The sequence below is a fragment of the Canis lupus genome, chromosome 25, assembly GCF_048164855.1.
Source record: "Canis lupus baileyi chromosome 25, mCanLup2.hap1, whole genome shotgun sequence".
In the NCBI taxonomy this organism is placed as follows: Eukaryota; Metazoa; Chordata; class Mammalia; order Carnivora; family Canidae; genus Canis; species Canis lupus.
The window spans coordinates 41,367,004-41,385,717 of record NC_132862.1 but is presented as its reverse complement, the minus strand read 5'-3'; the positions used below and the strand labels follow the sequence as shown (position 1 = coordinate 41,385,717).

Sequence of the window (18,714 nt, the reverse complement as noted above, 5' to 3'; positions counted from 1 at the left end):
CTGGTTTCACATTAGAGGCATAAATATTTACAATTGTTAGATCTTCTTGTTGGATAGACCCTTTAATATGATATAGTGTCCTTCCTCATCTCTATTACAGTCTTTGGTTTAAAATCTAGTTTGTCTGATATAAGGATTGCCACCCCAGCTTCTTCTGTTGTCCATTAGCATGATAAATGGTTCTCTACACCATCACTTTCATTCTGGAGGTGTCTTTGGGTCTAAAATCCGTCTCTTGCAGACAGCAATTGATTAGTCTTGCTTTTTTATCCAATCTGATACACTGTCTTTTGATTGGGGCGTTTAGCCCATTTATGTTCAGAGTAACTATTGAAAGATATGAATTTAGTGCCATTGTATTACCTATGAAGTCTCTGTTTCTGCATATTTTCTTTGTTTCTTTCTGGTCTATGTTACTTTTGGGCTCTCTTTTTGCTTAAAGGATCCCTTTTAATAGTTCTTGCAGGGCTAGTTTAGTGATCACAAATTCTTTCAGTTTCTGTTTGTCCTGGAAGTATTTTTATCTATTCTTCTATTTTGAATGACATCTGAGCTGGATAAAATATTCGTGGCTGCGTATTTTTCTCATTTAGTATCCTGAATATATGATGCCAGTCCTTTCTGGCTTGCCAGGTCTTTGGGGATAGGTCTGCTGCCAGTCTAATGTTTCTACACTTGTAGGTTACAGATCTCTTCTCCTGGGCTGATTTCAGGATTTCCTCTTTGTCTCCGAGATTTGCAAGTTTCACTATTATATGTTGGGGTGTTGACCTATTTTTATTGATTTTTAAGGGGGTTCTCTGTGCCTTCTGGACTTGAATGTCTGTTTTCTTCGCCAGATTAGGGAGATTCTCTGCTATAATTTGCTCCAATATACCTTCTTCCCCTACCCCCACCCTCTCTCTCCTCTTCTTCTGGGATCCCAATTCCAGCATTGTTTCACTTTATGGTAACACTTATCTTTCAAATTCTTCCCTCCTGATTTAGTAGTTGTTTATCTCTCTTCTTAGCCCATTTATTCTCCATCATTTTGATTTCTACATCACTAATTCTCTCTTCTGCTTCATTTATCCTAGCCATTAGAACCTCCATTTTTTTAAATTTTTTTTTTAGAACCTCCATTTTTTATTGCATCTCATCAATAGCCTTTTTTATTTTAACTTAGATTTTAGTTCTTTCATTTCTCCAGAAAGGGATTCTCTAGTGCTATCTATGATTTTTTTCTAGCCCAAATAGTATCTTTATAATCATTATTCTGAACTCTAGCTCCAGTATCTTACTTATATCCATATGATTAGGTCCCTGTCAATCAGTACTGCCTCCTGTTTTCTTTTTTTTTGAGCTAAGTTTTCCCATCTTGTCGTCCTTGCAGAAAGTGGTCACTTTTCTATTTATAAAGTTGCAGCTATTCTTTTCTTAGATCTCTGGTAGAGTTCACAAGTGTTCAAAATGATTTGATAGCTATCTAGCTGAATTCCTAGGACCAGACAAAACTAAAGTCTCTACTCCTCCACCCTCTTGGACCTCTGACTCCTTTTTTAAAAATTATTTTTTAAATTTAAATTCAATTTGTCAACATATAGTATAACACCCAGTGGACTCCTTTAAACCAGTGTTTCTCAGCCTTTGCACCACTGCCATTTGTGACTGTTATGAGAGGCTGTCTTATGCATGGTAGAATGTTTTTCACTCCTGACTTCTTTCTAGTTGATGCCAGTATTAATTCCGCATCCAACCACGTGACAATTAAAAATCATCTCCAGTCATTGCCAGATATTCCCTGATGGGCAAAATGACTCCTAATTGAGAACCACTACTTTAAACCACTACTTTTAGTATAGCCTGATAAATCATTTTTCTAAAATGCAAATTGGATTGATCATTCCCTTGGTTCAAGTTCTATAATGGATTTCCACTGTCCATGAAAAAAAAATCCAAACCTCTCAGTTTTGAGTTTGTAAGGCCCTGTATGGTCTGATCCTGCTAACTCTCTGACCTCAAGTCTGGATCGATCCAAGTCAAGTAAAGCTACTGAAGAAAATCACAAAACTGTTCCAACAGCTCTACTACAAACTCCTGAATGCTCAATCTTCTGACTACCTTTTACCTTGTTCTCTAATCATTTATCATAATTTTTATATTCATTTTGTGGTGCAATTGCCTGGATCCTCATCTGAGTTATGGTTCTGTTCACTGTTATGTCCCAAGTATGCCTAGAATAGCGCCTGTCACAAAGTAGGTGCTATAACATATTTGTTGGAAGAAGGGAGAGAGGTCAAAAAGGCCTGAGCAACATCAAAACATGCTGATGGACTCATGTGGGACCCTCTGCCTGTACAGTGAGCCAGAGATTATAAGATGATGAGAGTAAACTAGGATTTTTAGTCTTTGTGAAGATGTCAAAATAACAGGCTGTCCTTACAATGAGACCAAGTATTTTCTACTGTCAGAGCAGGTGACAGGTTCATTTACCGTCAGAGATTTCTATAGGCCAACATTATGCCAAATCATTAAGGGCATCAACAGAGTGAAATGATTTCCAGTAAAATTCCTGGTATACAATGTTCAAACATGGGGATTCACTGGTACATTTTACCACTAGGATTGAATTGAGACAACTCAAATTATGAATTCAATTATAATTGAAATCCACTTCAGAGGCCTGATTAAAAATAATGAATTAAGTTTTCATCAGACCATTTTAGAAAATTTATCTTTTTTCACTGAGAGAATAAAGTTACAGGAGAGAGAGGTCTCCATCTTCCTTGACAAAAGAATCATCTAAGAAGAACCCAATAAAATCTTTAAACTCAGTTAAAGTCATTATTGTCAGAAATAAAAGTTGGCTTGGTTCAGACTCAAGACTGTAAAGAATATACACTGAAATACCTTTATTTTATCATAAGCTATTATGCTAATAAAACCAGGAATATACTCAGGCTGTATTATTACTCATCAGTAACATGAAAGAATTCCATGTATCATTACCAAACAAAAGTCAGCCTGATTTTCAAATATATAAGGCCTGCGATTTACTTTGAAATACTTCAGCAACAACAATAGAAATAAAGGAGATAGGTTATGTTTGGTAAATCCTAACACGTTTAGTCAGGATGATTGATACATTATATTATGATGCATTATATTCATTATATCAGACTGTATTATTTGAAGTTTTCCTGAGTAAATATTAAAAGTCTGCTCATATTTAGGGGCGCCTGGGTGGCTCAGTCGGTTAAGCAACTTACTTGTCATTTCTGGTCAGGTCATGATTTCATGGATCCTGAGATGGATACCCACCTGGGGCTCCATGTTCAGCAGGGAGTCTGCTTGAAGATTCTCTCTGCCCTTCCCCCACTTGCATGCATGTGTGTGCATGTGCTCTCTCTAAGATAAATAAATTTTTTAAAAAGGTCTGCTCATATTTTAAAAACATAAATTTAATAAAAGTATTCCAGGAAACCATTATCTTAAGTAATTTATGTTATTAAAAAATACAGCATAATAGGTTAATTTGGACAATACCTTTAAGTTTTCTGTAACAGGCTTTATTTTTAGGGTAAATGCATACTGAGCAATCCAATGGGTAGCTTCCAACCTAAATTAAGTAATCAATTGAAATTTTAAATCTACTACATAACAATGTGCCTACCAGGACATTTGAAGGTGTATTTCACAATGTCCTACAAAACAAAATAAGCAAATGACTACAGGGAAGATGGTATAATTGCTTTTTTAGAAAATTCAACAATGTTTCCATGACTTCTAATTCCACATAGAGGGCTGTGCCACTAAAGCCAGGCCAACAAAACTTAAATAGTTCTCTAGACTCCTTTCTAATGCTGACTGCAGCCACAATATACAGCTCTGCACCTTGAAAGCCACAGTACTGTAAGCGAGCCTAGTCTTGACCTCGAGGGTGGCTCTCTGTCATCTCACTCTCCACCCCAACCCCTGGAGAGCACACTGAGGAGGCGTGCTGAGATACACAGCTGGTACAACACCGCCAAGGCAACACAGGTCAACATTTGTGCTTCGCCTTCTCCAAGACTCCAGAAGTCTTAGAGGCCACAGACAGGGCTTGGGCCAGACGCTGCCTCACCTGCAGAAGAACTCCCACAAGTCCAGGTTTTGAATTCTCTGAATTCTTTTAATTCTGCTGCGGTCCATTGTTTTCCCAAAGAGACTGGCAACTTCGTTATACTCGAGTGTTTGACTGTGCAAAGGAACCAGCTGCAAAAAGAAGTTTGCATAGTTTTACTGGGGCCCCTTCCACTCTTGGTGGTGCAGCTCGCCAGCCCTGTTCTTACCTGATAGGGCACGTCAGTGTTCACGTTCTCCCAGTGCGGGGGCATGGGGATGGCCTCATTTTCACAGATGTAACTTTAAATGGCAAAAGACACAATACAGTATTAGAAGCTGGTGATAATTATGGCTGATGATTTAATTTCGCCTTTTCTCCAAAGCTGAAATTTTATGTTTGGGATATTGTGACAAACACAATTAATTGAAGCCTTCAGTTCTTTATTTTCAAATATTTACTCAATGTCTCCTGTGTGCTGCTTTTTGGGTGTTGAACAGATAACTTTGATGGAAAACAGCCAATCTTGAATAACATCAAAATTTCAAAAACAGTTTTTAATTCTGTCATGTTTTTCTAAAATTGCCAGAATTTCTTTAAAATGTAAAGAAGATTTTAGATAAAGGAATTTCCAAGAAGAAAAGCAAACTCTTGATAATAAACAAACTCTTTAACAGATTGATACTGCCTACCAAATAAAATCCAAATTTCTCCGCCATTCATTCAATGTCCTTCAAGCTCTAACTCAAACCTAAACTTTTCTTTGTTTACTGCCCTCTTTTGCCCATTCACAGCCTGAGGTAATTCACCTAGCGTGGCCAGTGAAACTTTGAAAACCTGTCCACCACGCTGAAGCCACTGGATGGGAACACAAAAGATAATAAGTTGGAGGGCTTCATGGCAAAAGGCTGAAAAGAACATACTAGTCCTCTCTTGGGACTGGAGGTTACTGAAAGAAAATCATAAATTTCAAGCCTATCTTTAGCTTCATTTTTATTTTTTTTAATAAAATAATTTTTATTGGTGTTCAATTTACCAACATACAGAATAACACCCAGTTTTAGCTTCATTTTTAAAGCTCATTGTAATTCTTGAAAAGATCCTACAATCATATATCTTCAGAATGTATATATAAAGAAGCAAACAGCGAGCAGTTTCCTTCCCTCTCTAGTCCTTACAAGGTCTGTCCAATTGTACCTCTTGCCCCAAAATGAAGTAAGCAGGGTTTTCAGACTTTGGAGTTATCACAAACCAAATCTTCACAAAAATGGTAGCAAAAACATGTTTTATGCAGCCATTTTTTCCCACTTCTTATGTTCCTAGAGATCTTTCTGTATCAGGCAATAGAGTATCCTCATTCCCGTCCCTACCACAGAACCTGGCCCAAACACTCAATATATAGTGGCTGAATGAGTAAGTGCAATCTATTTTGCAGGTGCATAGAGTTCCATGCTGCAGATGCACCACCATTTATGTAACAGGTCCCTTGTTGATGATATTTGGCTTGTCTTTGACCTTTTGCTACTGTTAAGAATGCTGCAAAACAACAAGGTTATCACTTTGCCATTTTACATACCCACTAGTGTATCTGTAGGATAACATCTTTGAAATGGAATTTCTGAGTCAAAGAATATATTTGTTTAGGATTCTGAGAGATACTGCCCCAAAAATGCCCTCCTTGAAGGTTATACTCATTATCACCAGAAATAGAATTCCTATTTCCCCACAATCTCTCCATAATTGCTTGTTATCAAACTTTTGAATGTCTGACAGTCTGATAGTAAAAAATAGTCTGGTATAATTTGTAGTTCTCTTATTATGAGTCAAGTCATATGTTTCTAATGGGTTGTGGGTCTTCTACTCAGAGATTCCTAAGAGATATTACAGAGATGAGCCCTTGATGATAATGAGCACCAGTACTTTCCTCAGTGTTTGGTTTTTGTTTTTGTTTTTGTCTTGTTCTTGTCATTTTTCTTTTTTTGGGGGGAGGGGTTTGTTTTATTATGTTTTGTTTGTTACTTGCCTGAAGTATCTGTTAGCCTCAGAAAAGTTTTTTTCCTCTAATTTTATGTAGACTGTAGCCTTATTAATTGTAATTTCCTTGCCAGTAGGAAATGTGAATCAATCATCTTGCATGTAATACATGCTCAATAGATCCCTGCCATAAATAAATATTTCTGTATCAGTCCCCACTTACCTACCTCATTCTACTGTAGCCTACTTAACTGTTCCTCCTCTGTTATTATCTTGCTTATTGTCCTCTAGTCTGGTTATTCTCTCCCTCTCCTGACTTTGTTCTATGGTTTCTAAAGTCTCTGACAGAACAAAGTGATCGACCCCCCTCCCCCAGTGTGCTGCTTCTCCCCACAAAGTACACCAGAAATAACAACATACAATTACATTAACATTTTCTATGATTATATTTCATTTTTCTCCCAGATTACATACTCTTGGAAGCTAAGTAATTCCTTGATTATATTCCTTGTAGTTAAGAATAAATATATGATGTGGCTGGCAAGAAAATAATATTTTCCATATTCCATAGAAGTATAGGGCATTCATTATATAAGTACTTGAAAAGCTTTTAAATCTTGATGCTAAAATATAAGCCAAAAGTTGTAAGAAACAAACTGATAGAAACTTAAAGCATTTCTTTCCTTACTAAAATCCTTTCAAAATAGCTCCTTGGGAAGAGCAAAGGAGCTCTAATTCACATGCTAGCATTTTTCTTCTATTGATTCTACGTTCTTTGAACAGCAGGAATTCCAATATTTGCTTGGGCAGAAAGTAGGAGGTATGCTCTAAGATTTTCCCGTTCAATTGCATTCACATGAATAACAAATACTTATTCTCTTCTGGCATCTATGCCTTTCTTTTTAGGCTGTATACAACCAGGAAGAGCAAAAAGGAAAACGTGTGACCAGCCCCAGGAGCAGAGAGCTGTGCAGCCAGCCTGCCGCACTCCCACCTTCTGTAGGACTCCTTTGGTCATGACAAATTTGAAATCACTCCTAGGAGTTGCCCAGTGGGGATAAGTGGAAGTAGAGATAAAGTGGGCAACTGCCTAAGGATTTACGGTCCATGTAACTGGATGGTTCTGTCAGAGTATTTGCCAGGTAATTCAAACCTACTTCAGTAAGTTATTTTAAGGACTTATAGCAGAGGTCATATGGCATTCTGTAACTGTCCTGAAGTAATAAAAAAAATGTAAATGCATTAAGGGGAAATGAAGAGGATAACAGGAAAGGAAACAGGGCAGAAAATAATCATATTGTTAGTTCATCAACTAATGTGAAATTCAGTAATGAAAACATCAAGATAATTAAATTACCCAAACATTTTCAGTCTACTTGTTCCTCAGTCAAATACTATGAAAGAGGAGAAAAGCCCACTCTTTCTACCCCTATTCTCTTTACAATACCTGAAAGCACTGATAGAAAAGGGGGCTCTTTTTATTAAGCGCTGTTTTCCAGTGATGAGATTCATTTGCTTCATTTCTGTAAACAAAGACAAATATATTAGATAAGCAGTAGGAACATACTGTGCTGTAAACAGTCACGAAGATGTGTAGCCACACCACATGGCGATGGGGAATCTTGGGGGGCTGACAAGCGCAGTCTATCAAGGACACCTCAAAAAAAAAAAAAAAGGACACTTCACTATTCATCTTCTTATCACGACATAAAAGTGCTATTCAGGGAGCGTGGCTTCGACCTACGCTCATGCCCAGGATGCTTGGCTCATGCTGCTCAGTAGGCAGGGCCCACTCCTTTCTGTTTCATACTTGTTGTAAACTGATACTCCAGTGCAAGAGTTCCAAACTTAGGAAAATGAAGAGTACTAGGAAGAGAGTGAAATTATAGAACCAAACCTTCCAGTTGGTTTTATTAAGTGGAAAGTGTACTTTGATTTCTCCAACAATTTTGGTAATGATAAAAAGATATGTTACTGCTATAAAACTTACATAATTCACAGAATTTCAGAAATTGGTACATTTCTTGCCTTCTTTCTAAATTGTCCATCCATACCAAAAAACAGAAAACTTTCTAGACTCAATACATATTTTAAAGAGATTCTAGTGATAAAAGACTAATTAACTAACTGAAGGTGTCATTTTCCTCTCTCTTCTGTGACGTAGCTGTGGTAATATCACCAGGTCCATTTTTTCATTCACACAAAGCTAAGTAGTAAGGCTTAATGTGAGATGCTAGTTGTCGTACCTTTATCTCACTGGCAGCATTCCATTCCTAAATAAAGAGGTTCTCCCATCCAGGCATATGCTATAAGGTATAAATTATGTTCTGCCCTTTCTGGATTCTCTTAGGTTCTGCACACACTGGCATCACCACTGTGCAGGAAAAAGCAAGATTATCTGAGCACAGGGAGCAAAGCCTTGTTGTCTTCTCACAGTACCTCAATCTGAGTTTCTGCCTCACCATTTTTATCAAGAACACCTGAGTTGGCTTGTGGCCAAATGGTTGGGACTAATTTTGCAAATAGTACACATGAAATGCTGATACCTATACCTTTGATGGTGAGGGCTGGTGAAACTGAATTATTATATGTGACTTCTATTCTTTGATAAAGACATTTTTTTAAATAAACTGCATTGTTTGAGAGAAAGTATTCCCCAAAATATAGTTTACTAGAAAATATTCTTTCAGAAACATGTGGCTTGCTAAATTATCTGCCAAATGCTTTGATAAACTTCATCCTCTTCATGAAGCCTGATATGTGTGCTTATCACAATGCCCCAGTATTGCTCCAAACTGCCACTTGTACACAAGATGTCTAAAAGGTCTAGTAGACACCTTCTGTCTAGACTGTAGTGAAAAGAAAATGTCAGGGCTCCTTAAAGGCAGCCTATCTGCTGAATGTCATTTTTAAAAAAAGTAATGGTTAGTCAGGAGAAAGAATACAATGGTTTTAGCTTTTGATAATAAAACAAGCTTTGGTGTGGGGGGACAATGATCGTTAGAGATTTGGTTGCATCAACCTCTTACTGGACAAACCCCCTTTACCATTTCTGGGCCTTAGCTCATCCAAAGGGATCTCCTAAGGTTTCACTATCCTACTGTACCACAACACACTATTAACTCTGTCATAAAGATACTACTCATATAAGCTAGGATGCAACAGCTAGAGGACTGAGTCATCTAGCAGCCAAAACAGGCTCTACTAGGCACCTGGCTGGCTTATTCAGTAGAGCATACAACTCTTGACCTCAGAGTTGTAATTTCAAGCCCCATGTTAGGTGTAGACATTACTTTAAAGATAAAATCTTAAAAAAAAAATCCTCCCCATCCAGGTTCTGTATGTCTCTATTGTCTCTATGCAACTAACAACTGAAACTAACAGTGTGAAACTAAAAGAGTTGAATCTGACAGGTTTTTCATGGGATACCTAAAACCACGCCCATATATCATGGATGAAATCCAAAGTGGGGCTGATTTCCATATTTGCTGGCTATTCTGTAGAAGAGCCAATGAAATCACAAAATGGTAGAAGGCAATGTCCATTACAGAAATAACTTTTTGGCAAAAGACACTAGGATAGGAGATGGTTTGTTCAGCTAAACTTTGGTCTTAAAACTATCACCAGCTATCTATGACTTTGTCACTAACCTCTCAGACTGATTCTCAAAATACTAAGATTCCCAACTACTTCAAAAGGCTGATGGGATGATGAGTAAAACAATAGCTGAAAAGTTTTTTATGTTCCGAAGAAGTGTTACACAAGCTCAAAATATCTAACAGTTTCCAAATACATTAGTATCAATAGGCATACAAGTTCTCCTTTAGAAAAGGTAATGTTCCTCAAGAAGATTTAAACTTGAATTTTTATAGAGAGATTTCTGCATATGACACAAAGGATTTACTTCACTGTTTACAAATATATCAACTAATTCTCATCTTCAGAACTGTAGATTTTACTGTATCAATATACTAAAAACACACAACTATTAGGGAAAAAAAACATACCTGCAAAGTCTATCTTGTAGCTGAATTTGGAAGTAGTAAAAGAAATCGAGCCACAAGGGTTTGTTTTGAAGCTTTTTTCGATATCTTCACTGCTAACTGAACACTGAATGTTGGTATCCGGCTTTAAGACAAACCAGAGAGTTTCATTTACCAGCTGTTCACATCAATGGCCTGGCCACAGAGGCAGTTCTGTGGTCACAGATACAGAGCATGGAGCGACAAGGGGAACTGACGGATGGCCTGTTCTAGTTCCCACACACAAGCAGAATCACAGCTAAGCCAGTGTGTGCAGAACGGTGTCAGGATTTCCAGCAGACACTCCAGCAACTGCTTAGAATCCCTCTTTCCAAGTTGTGACAATTTTTACAAATGATTACAATAATTGCTATTTCCTCACTGGCTCAAATTAAATCTTCTGTTAAGGAGGCTTGGGAGTAAAAGAAGACCACAGGCTTTTGAGTATGGGTTCAAATTCACACTAGCTGTTAATGTGACTCTGGACGGATCCCAAGAACTTTTCTGCGTTTTAGTCTCTTTGACTGTGAGACAGAGTATTACCATCTGTGTCAGAACTGCTGGAAGGCTAGAGTAGAAAAGGTACCTGCAACATCTAACATAATACCTGGCGGACACAAGGTGCTTAATATGGGCTTGCTCTCTTCCCCTTCTCCTTATCCACCAAACGGAACTTGGAGTTGCTTGGCCGTACTGACACTATGCAACCCAGTCACACTCACCCTCTGTGTGTGCAGTGAACGCGCACTGCTTCTTCTAAATACATGATTGAGAAAACCTGGGGAAAGGAAAAGGAAAAGGACTAGAAGGATTTCTCATTTTTCTTTTAGTCAAGCTATCTGATGTCCTTCAGGGTCTGCACTGGTATGCTTGTGCGGCAGCAAGGTGGCGCTAAGTGGACCTGAAACCCTTCTGGTACGTTCTGGAGAGGAGATACCTGAAACATGTGCCACTTCCCGCACTCGGCCAGATAAAACCAGCCCCACTGCGTGTCCGACGTGTCCATCTCGTCCATCTCTCTATCAGTCCTCTTGGGTAGGAATTCCTCTGCTTTCTGAAATGTCTCCTGAAAAGGCCAGGAAGAGGCAGAGGAAGAAATGCTTTTCTTAATAACTGATGTACTTTCTACACATCATTTTTCTGCCTACAAAGAGCTATATTCCAAGTGTCCTTCCCAGAGTAACCCCTTAAAAATACCATCCTCTTTGGCATATTGACTCTGAAGAGAAACATTTATAATGGCTGGATATCACTGCTTAACAAATAAGACAAATAATAATACACTCAGGTAAGATATATCAATGCCCATTCAACCATTTAAATAAGCTCTGTCAATATCTACAAGCACTCAAGATTTTCAATATACTGCCAAGAAATTTGTCTTATCATATGTTCACACATTTGGTCAAAAGAATCCATCCTATCACAACTAGTTATGACCAAATACACCTGAGATTTCTTTTAAACCCTCATTATTTCATTTAATGGCATGGAAAGATGTTTATAATCTACAGTGTTGAGTACAAAAGGTTACAATAAATAGAATTAGTACGATCCAATTCTAATAAAAATTCACTTATTTTTACCCACACAAATGTATGTGTATATACATGTATTATGTGTATATGTACACACACAGAGAGATAAAAAGTCTAGATGGATATACAATAATTTATCATAGTTTTCTCTAAGTGTGAGGATAAGAATAGTAATTGTAGTAACTTTTATCCGGCTCTTACAATGTGCCAGATGCTAAGTACTATACAGATAATAACTCATTTAGGATTCACGACAACCCAGTAAGATAGGTATTATTATCCCAAATTTATTAATGAGGAAACTGGAGCACAGAGAGATCATAGAATAGGGAAGCCAGGATTCAAACTCAGGCAGTCTGGATCCAGGGTTTATGCACGTAACCACCATACTGCACTGCCTTATACTTCATTGTCAACGATTTTACAATCTTCTCTATTTCAAGGAACTCATGTCCACACTATCTTTGAAAAGTTTTAAACATTCTTGAGTGGAGATTGTGATGAAAGAGGGTCACCAGAAAAGGGGCAGCGAGGTTAGTCAAAGAAGATTAACTTTATCTCGAATGTGTCCTCATTTCTTGAGGGTTTTTAAATAAATTTGCACAACTGAAAAATGAAAACAGCCTCTGTGCAAAAAGAACATTCTAGATAAAGCTAGACACGTTTTTTACCAACCCTTCCATTTCTGGTATCTTCTCACCTTCCTTCTCCAGGGTTAACAAATTCTATCATTTACCCTGTCTTTCTGATGTGCATGTGTGTGTGTGTGTGTGTGTGTGTGTAATCATATACACACATACATACGTATATACTTATTGGTGATATGTTAAAATTTTTAATTCCTACATCTTTGAATTTTTTTTACAAAAAATATGGACTACTTGAGTAATTTGGAAAATATTTGTTTTAAATTTCATTTAAAATGGTCCATCCTGGATAAAGAAGATGTGGTCTATGTATACAATGGAATATTACTCAGCCATTAGAAACGACAAATACCCACCATTTGCTTCGACGTGGATGGAACTGGATGTTGAGTGAAATAAGTCAATCGGAGAAGGACAAACATTATATGGTCTCATTCATTTGGGGAATATAAAAAATAGTGAAAGGGAATAAAGGGGAAAGGAGAAAAAATGAATGGGTAATATCAGGGAGGGAGACAGAACATGAGAGACTCCTAACTCTGAGAAATGAACTAGGGGTGGTGGAAGGGGAGGTGGGCGGGGGGGTGGGAGTGACTGGGTGATGGGCACTGAGGAGGGCACTTGATGGGATGAGCATGGGGTGTTATTCTATATGTTGGCAAATTGAACACCAATAAAAAATAAATTTATTAAATAAATAAATAAATAAATAAAATAGTCCATCCTGTTTCCAGAAAGCTGTATAACCTGGAATAAGTTTCTAATTACCTCGTCGAGGCCACAGTTTCCTCTTCATGAAATAGAGAATAAAAGCTCCTTCCTCACTGGACCATTGTTAGAAATGAGTGAGATAATGCAGTAAAGTGCCAAGAACAGTACCTGAGCTCAATGAAGGGGGCTTGTTATTTTTTATTCATGTTTGGAAACTTCTCCAAGGACTGCTTTATGATTATTTTCTGGATTTTTCCTTCATGTTTTAAAGTTGACTGGCTGCTAAGAAATGAAAAATAGAAAACCCTAGTGTCAAGAGCTTCAGGTATAGGACCCACTATTTGCCTTATATCTTTTAATCAGAAAAATAAAGGCAATGATTTAAAATTTAAGATCAGTTGTCCAGGTTAACTATTCAAAACTCCTGCACTTCCTTCAATTATTGTTCACACTGTTGGCTATTTTACTGTGAGAAAGAAATAAAACAAGAGAGACCTAAATTTATTTTTTCTTTTGAAAATAACTCCCCAAATTTGGAAGGATTAGTTTAATATATGTGCTGCCAAAACGAGCACTGGAAGGATGAGTTTAAAGGTAATAGTTAAGATAAACATTTGGCTTATGAGTTCTACCTTTTCTCTACTGGAAAAGGGAAATGAAAACAAGAAAGAGGAAACAGATAATACCCTTTATACAGTATACATGCATCATGTGTGCTTTGCTATGTCACGCTGTCCCTAAGATCACACCTTTAGTCAGGTTACAAGTATAAGTGTTTTAAGTCCTTCCAAAACTGCCTGTCATAAGTAGCTCTGGGTGGGACCTAGGACAGACCCTCATCTTTATTCCTGTTTTGGAGAGGGCAGCACTATAGATAAACGCCATTGTATAGAACATTCCTAAAGCGCTTTACATTTTACAAAATTTTTTTGTCTTCTATAGCTATTCTAATGCTATTTCATTTAATGGCATGGGAAGATGTTTATAATCTACAGTGTTGAGTACAAAAGGGTATAATAAATAGAAACAGTATGATCCAATTCTAATAAAAATTCACCTATTTTACCCACACAAATGTATGTGCATGTACATGTATTATCTGTATATGTACACACACACAGAGATACAAAGTCTGGATTTTTATCTATAGCCCAATGTGCAGACGTCACTATCTTCCAATTAAAGTTAGGGGAAAAAAGCAGCACAGAAAATGCAATTATTTTGTCTAGAATCATAGAGTTAGCAGAGGAGCTAAGATGGCAGAGTAGTAGTAGGACCCTAGGCTTACCTCCTCCTTTAAACACAGTTAGATAAATTTCAAATCATTCTGAGCACCCAAGAAATCGATCTGATGGCTGAAAGAACAAACTGCACAACTAGGGGGAGAGAAGAGGGCACACTGTAGAGGGTAGGAAGTATGGAGACATTATTTGGAGGAGAAAAGGATCATGGAAGCTGCAGAAAGGAGAGAGCCTTGATCATAGAGAGAGGAGAGAGAGAATGGAGAAAGTGCACAGGGGATTGCACAAGGAAAACACTTCCCCAAAGCTACTGACTAGGAAAACGAGAGGGACTGATCATATAATTAGTTTTTATAACCAGTGGGGCCCAAAGACTGGAGTTTTAGAAGTCCATATTGTGGCCACTGTGGAGTCCAGCAGGTGCTGCAGTGCTCCTGTGGAGAAGGAGGGCTGAGGCCCAGGAGCAAATGTGATCTGAGGATCCCCTGGGATGCACTGGGAGAGATGGGTCCCTCATTCTTGGAGTGAATCTGGGAGGGGTGGCATGGCCTCTTAGGGGATAAAGGAGCCAGCAAGTGCCATTGCACTGCCCTGTTCGTTAGTATAGGGGCAGAGACACCTGCTGAGAGAAACTAGCCTGGATGCCAGCTTTTTGCTGCACTTTAAACTCCAAGCTCTTGCACATTCATACAACTGCCCTTCTGGGACAAACCAGCAGTAGCCACAGCATGGGGAGACCCACCCCCAGAGGACCAGCCCAGATCTGAGCCACACTGGGTCCCAAAGGTTTGTAGTTTTAAAACTTAGCTAGCCTGTCTGAGATAGAACACAAGTGCACTATACTGCTGGGTGGGCAGACGGACCAGACACAGACAGGGTGAAGGCAGGAATCTGAGAGACACCTGGGACACAGGAAGGGAGATTGTAGGCTTTTCTGGAAGGGCTTCCCAGACAGTTGCAGGCACAAATTTCCCTCCCATGGGACAAGGGAGAGGGCTGGCACCATTTCCCTCCCCCACCCCGCAGCATAAACTAATCTTGCTAAGTAGCACAGCACCAACAGTGGTAGCCTAAACTGCTTGCACCAAGCCCCACTCCCCTGCACTCTGTAGGTGCTTCTTTACTAGGGCAAGTGTGCCTGAGTACCAGAACAGTGGGCCCCTCCCCCAGGAAGACCAGCACGAACACCCACAGCCACCAAGTCTCCTGATAATAGAGGGCTGCAAAGCTCTAGCTCTAGTGGAAATAGGATCTGGCCTCTTTTAACAAGCAGACTAGAGCATATCTAGTTAAAACTTGCCACACTCTGGCCAAGGCCCAAATACTGCTCACTGTAGGCAGAGCCTCTGCAGATGACTGGCCTGAAGGATAGAGCAGCCAAAACACAATAGCAGAGTGCACATGGCACACCCGGGGACATTCCCTAAAGTGCCAGGCCCTAGACACTATATGACCTCTTCTTCATAAAGCCATTACTCTGAGAACAGGAAACATAGCAGGCTTTCCTAACACATAGAAGACAGAGACCTAGATAAAATGTGAAGACGGAGGAATTCATCCCAAAAGAAAAACAAGAAAAGGTCATGGCCAGGGTGATCTAACTGAAATATTATTAGTAAATTTAAAACAACAATCATAAGGATACTAACTGGGCTAGAGAAAAGCATAGAAAACACCGGGGAGTCCCATACTGCAGAGATAAAAGACCTAAAACTAGTCAAGCTGAAATTTTATTTATTTATTTATTTATTTATTTTTAGGCTGAAATTTTAAAATGCTACAACCAAGATGCAAAACTGATTGGGTGTAATGACTGCAAGGATAGAAGAAGCAGAGGAATGAATAAGTGATATAGAAGATAAAATTATGGAAAATAATGAAGCTGAAAAGAAGAGAGAAAGACAAATATTGGATCACATACGTAGACTAAGGGAACTCAGTGACTTCATAAAGCATAGTAACATTTGTATCACATGGGCCCAGAAGAAAAGAGGGAAAAGGGGGCAGAAGCTTTCTTTGAGTAAATTATAGCTAAAAACTTCCCTAATTTGGGGAAGGTAACAGATATCCAAATCCAGAGGCACAGAGAACTCCCATCAAAATCAACAAAAGCAGGCCAACACCAAGACATACTGTAAAACTTGCAAAATATAGAGATAAGGGGAAAAAATCATAACAGCAGCATGAGAAAAGAAATCCCTAACTTACAAGGGAAGACAAATAAGGTTAGCAGCAGACCTCTCCACAGAAACTTGGCAGGACAGAAAAAAGTGGCATGATATATTCAACGTGCTGAATGGGAAAAATATGCAGCTAAGAATACTCTATGAGGCAAGGCTGTCGTTCAGAATAGAAGGAAAGATAAAGAGTTTCTCAGACAAACAAAAACTAAAGGAGTTTGTGACCACCAAACCAGCCCTGCAAGAAACGTTAAGGGAACTCTTTGAGTAGGGGGGGAAAAAAGACCAAAAGCAACAAAGACTAGAAAGGAACAGAGAACATCACCAGAAACAACTTTACAGGTAATACAATGGCACTAAGTTTATATCTTTCAATATTCACTTTGATATAAATGGATTGTTCCAATCAAAAGACATAGGATGTTAGAATAGATTAAAAAAAATCAAGACCCATCTATATGCTGCCTATAAGAGACTCATTTTAGACCTAAAGACACCTGTAGATTGAAAGTGAGAGGATGGAGAACCATTTATTATGTTAATGGATGTCAAAAGAAAGTCAGAATAGCCATACTTATGTAAGACAAACTAGATTTTAAACCAAAGACTGTAACAAGAGATGAAGAAGGGCACTATACCATAATAAAGGGGTCTATCCAACAAGAAGATCTAACAATTATAAATACTTATGCTCCCAACTTGGGAGCCCCCCAATACATAAAACAATAAAAACATAAAGGAATTTATTTGGTAATAACACAGTAATAATAGGGGACTTTAAGACCCCACTTACAGCAATAGATAGAGCATCTAAGCAGAAGATCAACAAGGAAACAATGGCTTCGAATGACACACTGGACCAGATGGACTTGACAGACATATTCAGAACATTTCATCCTAAAGCAGCAGAGTACACATTCTTTTCAAGTGCATATGAGATATTCTCCAGAATAGATCACGTACTGGGTCACAAATCAGCCCTCAACAAGTACAAAAACACTGAGGTCATACCATGCTTATTTTCTGGCCACAATACTATGAAACTTGAAGTCAACCACAAGAAAAAATTTGGAAAGACCACAAATACAAGGATGTTAAACAGCATGCTACTAAAGAATGAATTGGTCAACCAGAAATTCAAGAAGAAATAAAGGAAATACATGGCAACAAGTGAAAATGACAATACAGTGGTCCAAAACCTTTGGGATGTGGCAAAAGTGGTCAAAAGAGGAAAGTACAAAGCAATGCAGGCCTATCTCAAGAAGCAAGTAAAGTCTCAAATACACAACCTTACTTTATACCTAAAAGAGCTAGAAAAGGAACAGCAAATACAGCCTAAAGCCAGCAGAAGGGAAATAATAAAATTAGGGCAGAAATAATCAATATAGAAACAGTCAAACAAAAAACCCCCAGTAGAACAGATCAATGAAACCAGGAAACTTTCTTTGAATTAATAAAATTGTTAAACCCCTAGCCCAACTTATCAAAAAGAAAAGAGAAAGGACTGAAATAAATAAAATCATGAATGAGATATCATAACCAACACCACAGAAATACAATTATTAGAGAATATTATGAAAAATTATATGCCAACAAACTGGGCAATCTGGAAGAAATTATTTTCCTCTCCAATGGAAGGGCTATTCTGTATAATTAGGTTCAAATAGTAAGTCAAGTTTAAATTAATAACTTCAAAATACAATGGATCTAGATCAGAACACATTTATAGGCAATAAAAGGAATGTGTGCAAGTCATCTGTCTTGGAGTAGACAATTAGTAAATGCTAGCTGAATGAATTAGTTTAGCCACCATGCCAATTTTCACAGTTTTTAATTGGCAGGATTGATAACTGCACAGCACGCTATGAAGAAAAAAAGGTAGTATAAAGTGAAAAAGCATTTTGTAAATCTTCAAGTGCAGTGGGTATGCTGGTGGAATCTGTCTATAATGCTATCTGTTCCAAAGACAATATTTATGGAGCCTGGGAACAATCTGGATCATCAAATAGAAAGGCCATGTGAAAAATGAGTTTAAAGTCAAAATCCCAATCTACAGGAGAAAAATGATGTCACCTTCCAGATCAGTTAAAAGCTTTCCTTTTTTTGTAAGGTTTTATTTATTTATTCATGAGAGACGGAGAGAACAGAGACACAGGCAGAGGGAGAAGCAGGCTCCCTGCAGGAAGCCTGATGTGGGACTCAATCCCAGGACCCTGGGATCACAACCTGAGCCAAAAGCAGAGACTCAACCACTCAGTCACCCAGGTGCCCCAGTTAAAAGCTTTCTGATAATTTTCTTATAGTTAACAAAATATATTAT

General features: G+C 38.2%; 1 protein-coding gene across 4 annotated transcripts in view; it reads right to left on the bottom strand.

Moving 5' to 3' along the window:
• The window catches only part of PARP11 (poly(ADP-ribose) polymerase family member 11), a 43,976-nt gene that overhangs the window by 11,262 nt on the left and 14,000 nt on the right, over window positions 1–18,714 (bottom strand). The window contains exons 2-7 of one of the 4 annotated variants that reach the window (XM_072799327.1): window positions 13,142–13,255; window positions 11,015–11,143; window positions 10,063–10,183; window positions 7,503–7,578; window positions 4,311–4,383; window positions 4,103–4,233 (exon numbers count right to left, since the gene is read on the bottom strand). In XM_072799327.1, coding sequence (XP_072655428.1) covers window positions 4,103–4,233; window positions 4,311–4,383; window positions 7,503–7,578; window positions 10,063–10,183; window positions 11,015–11,092 — 479 coding nt within the window. In that variant the 5' untranslated portion in view covers window positions 11,093–11,143; window positions 13,142–13,255. The remainder of the gene's footprint in view (window positions 1–4,102; window positions 4,234–4,310; window positions 4,384–7,502; window positions 7,579–10,062; window positions 10,184–11,014; window positions 11,144–13,141; window positions 13,256–18,714) is intronic. The other 3 variants (XM_072799326.1, XM_072799324.1, XM_072799328.1) reach the window with 3 other exon arrangements.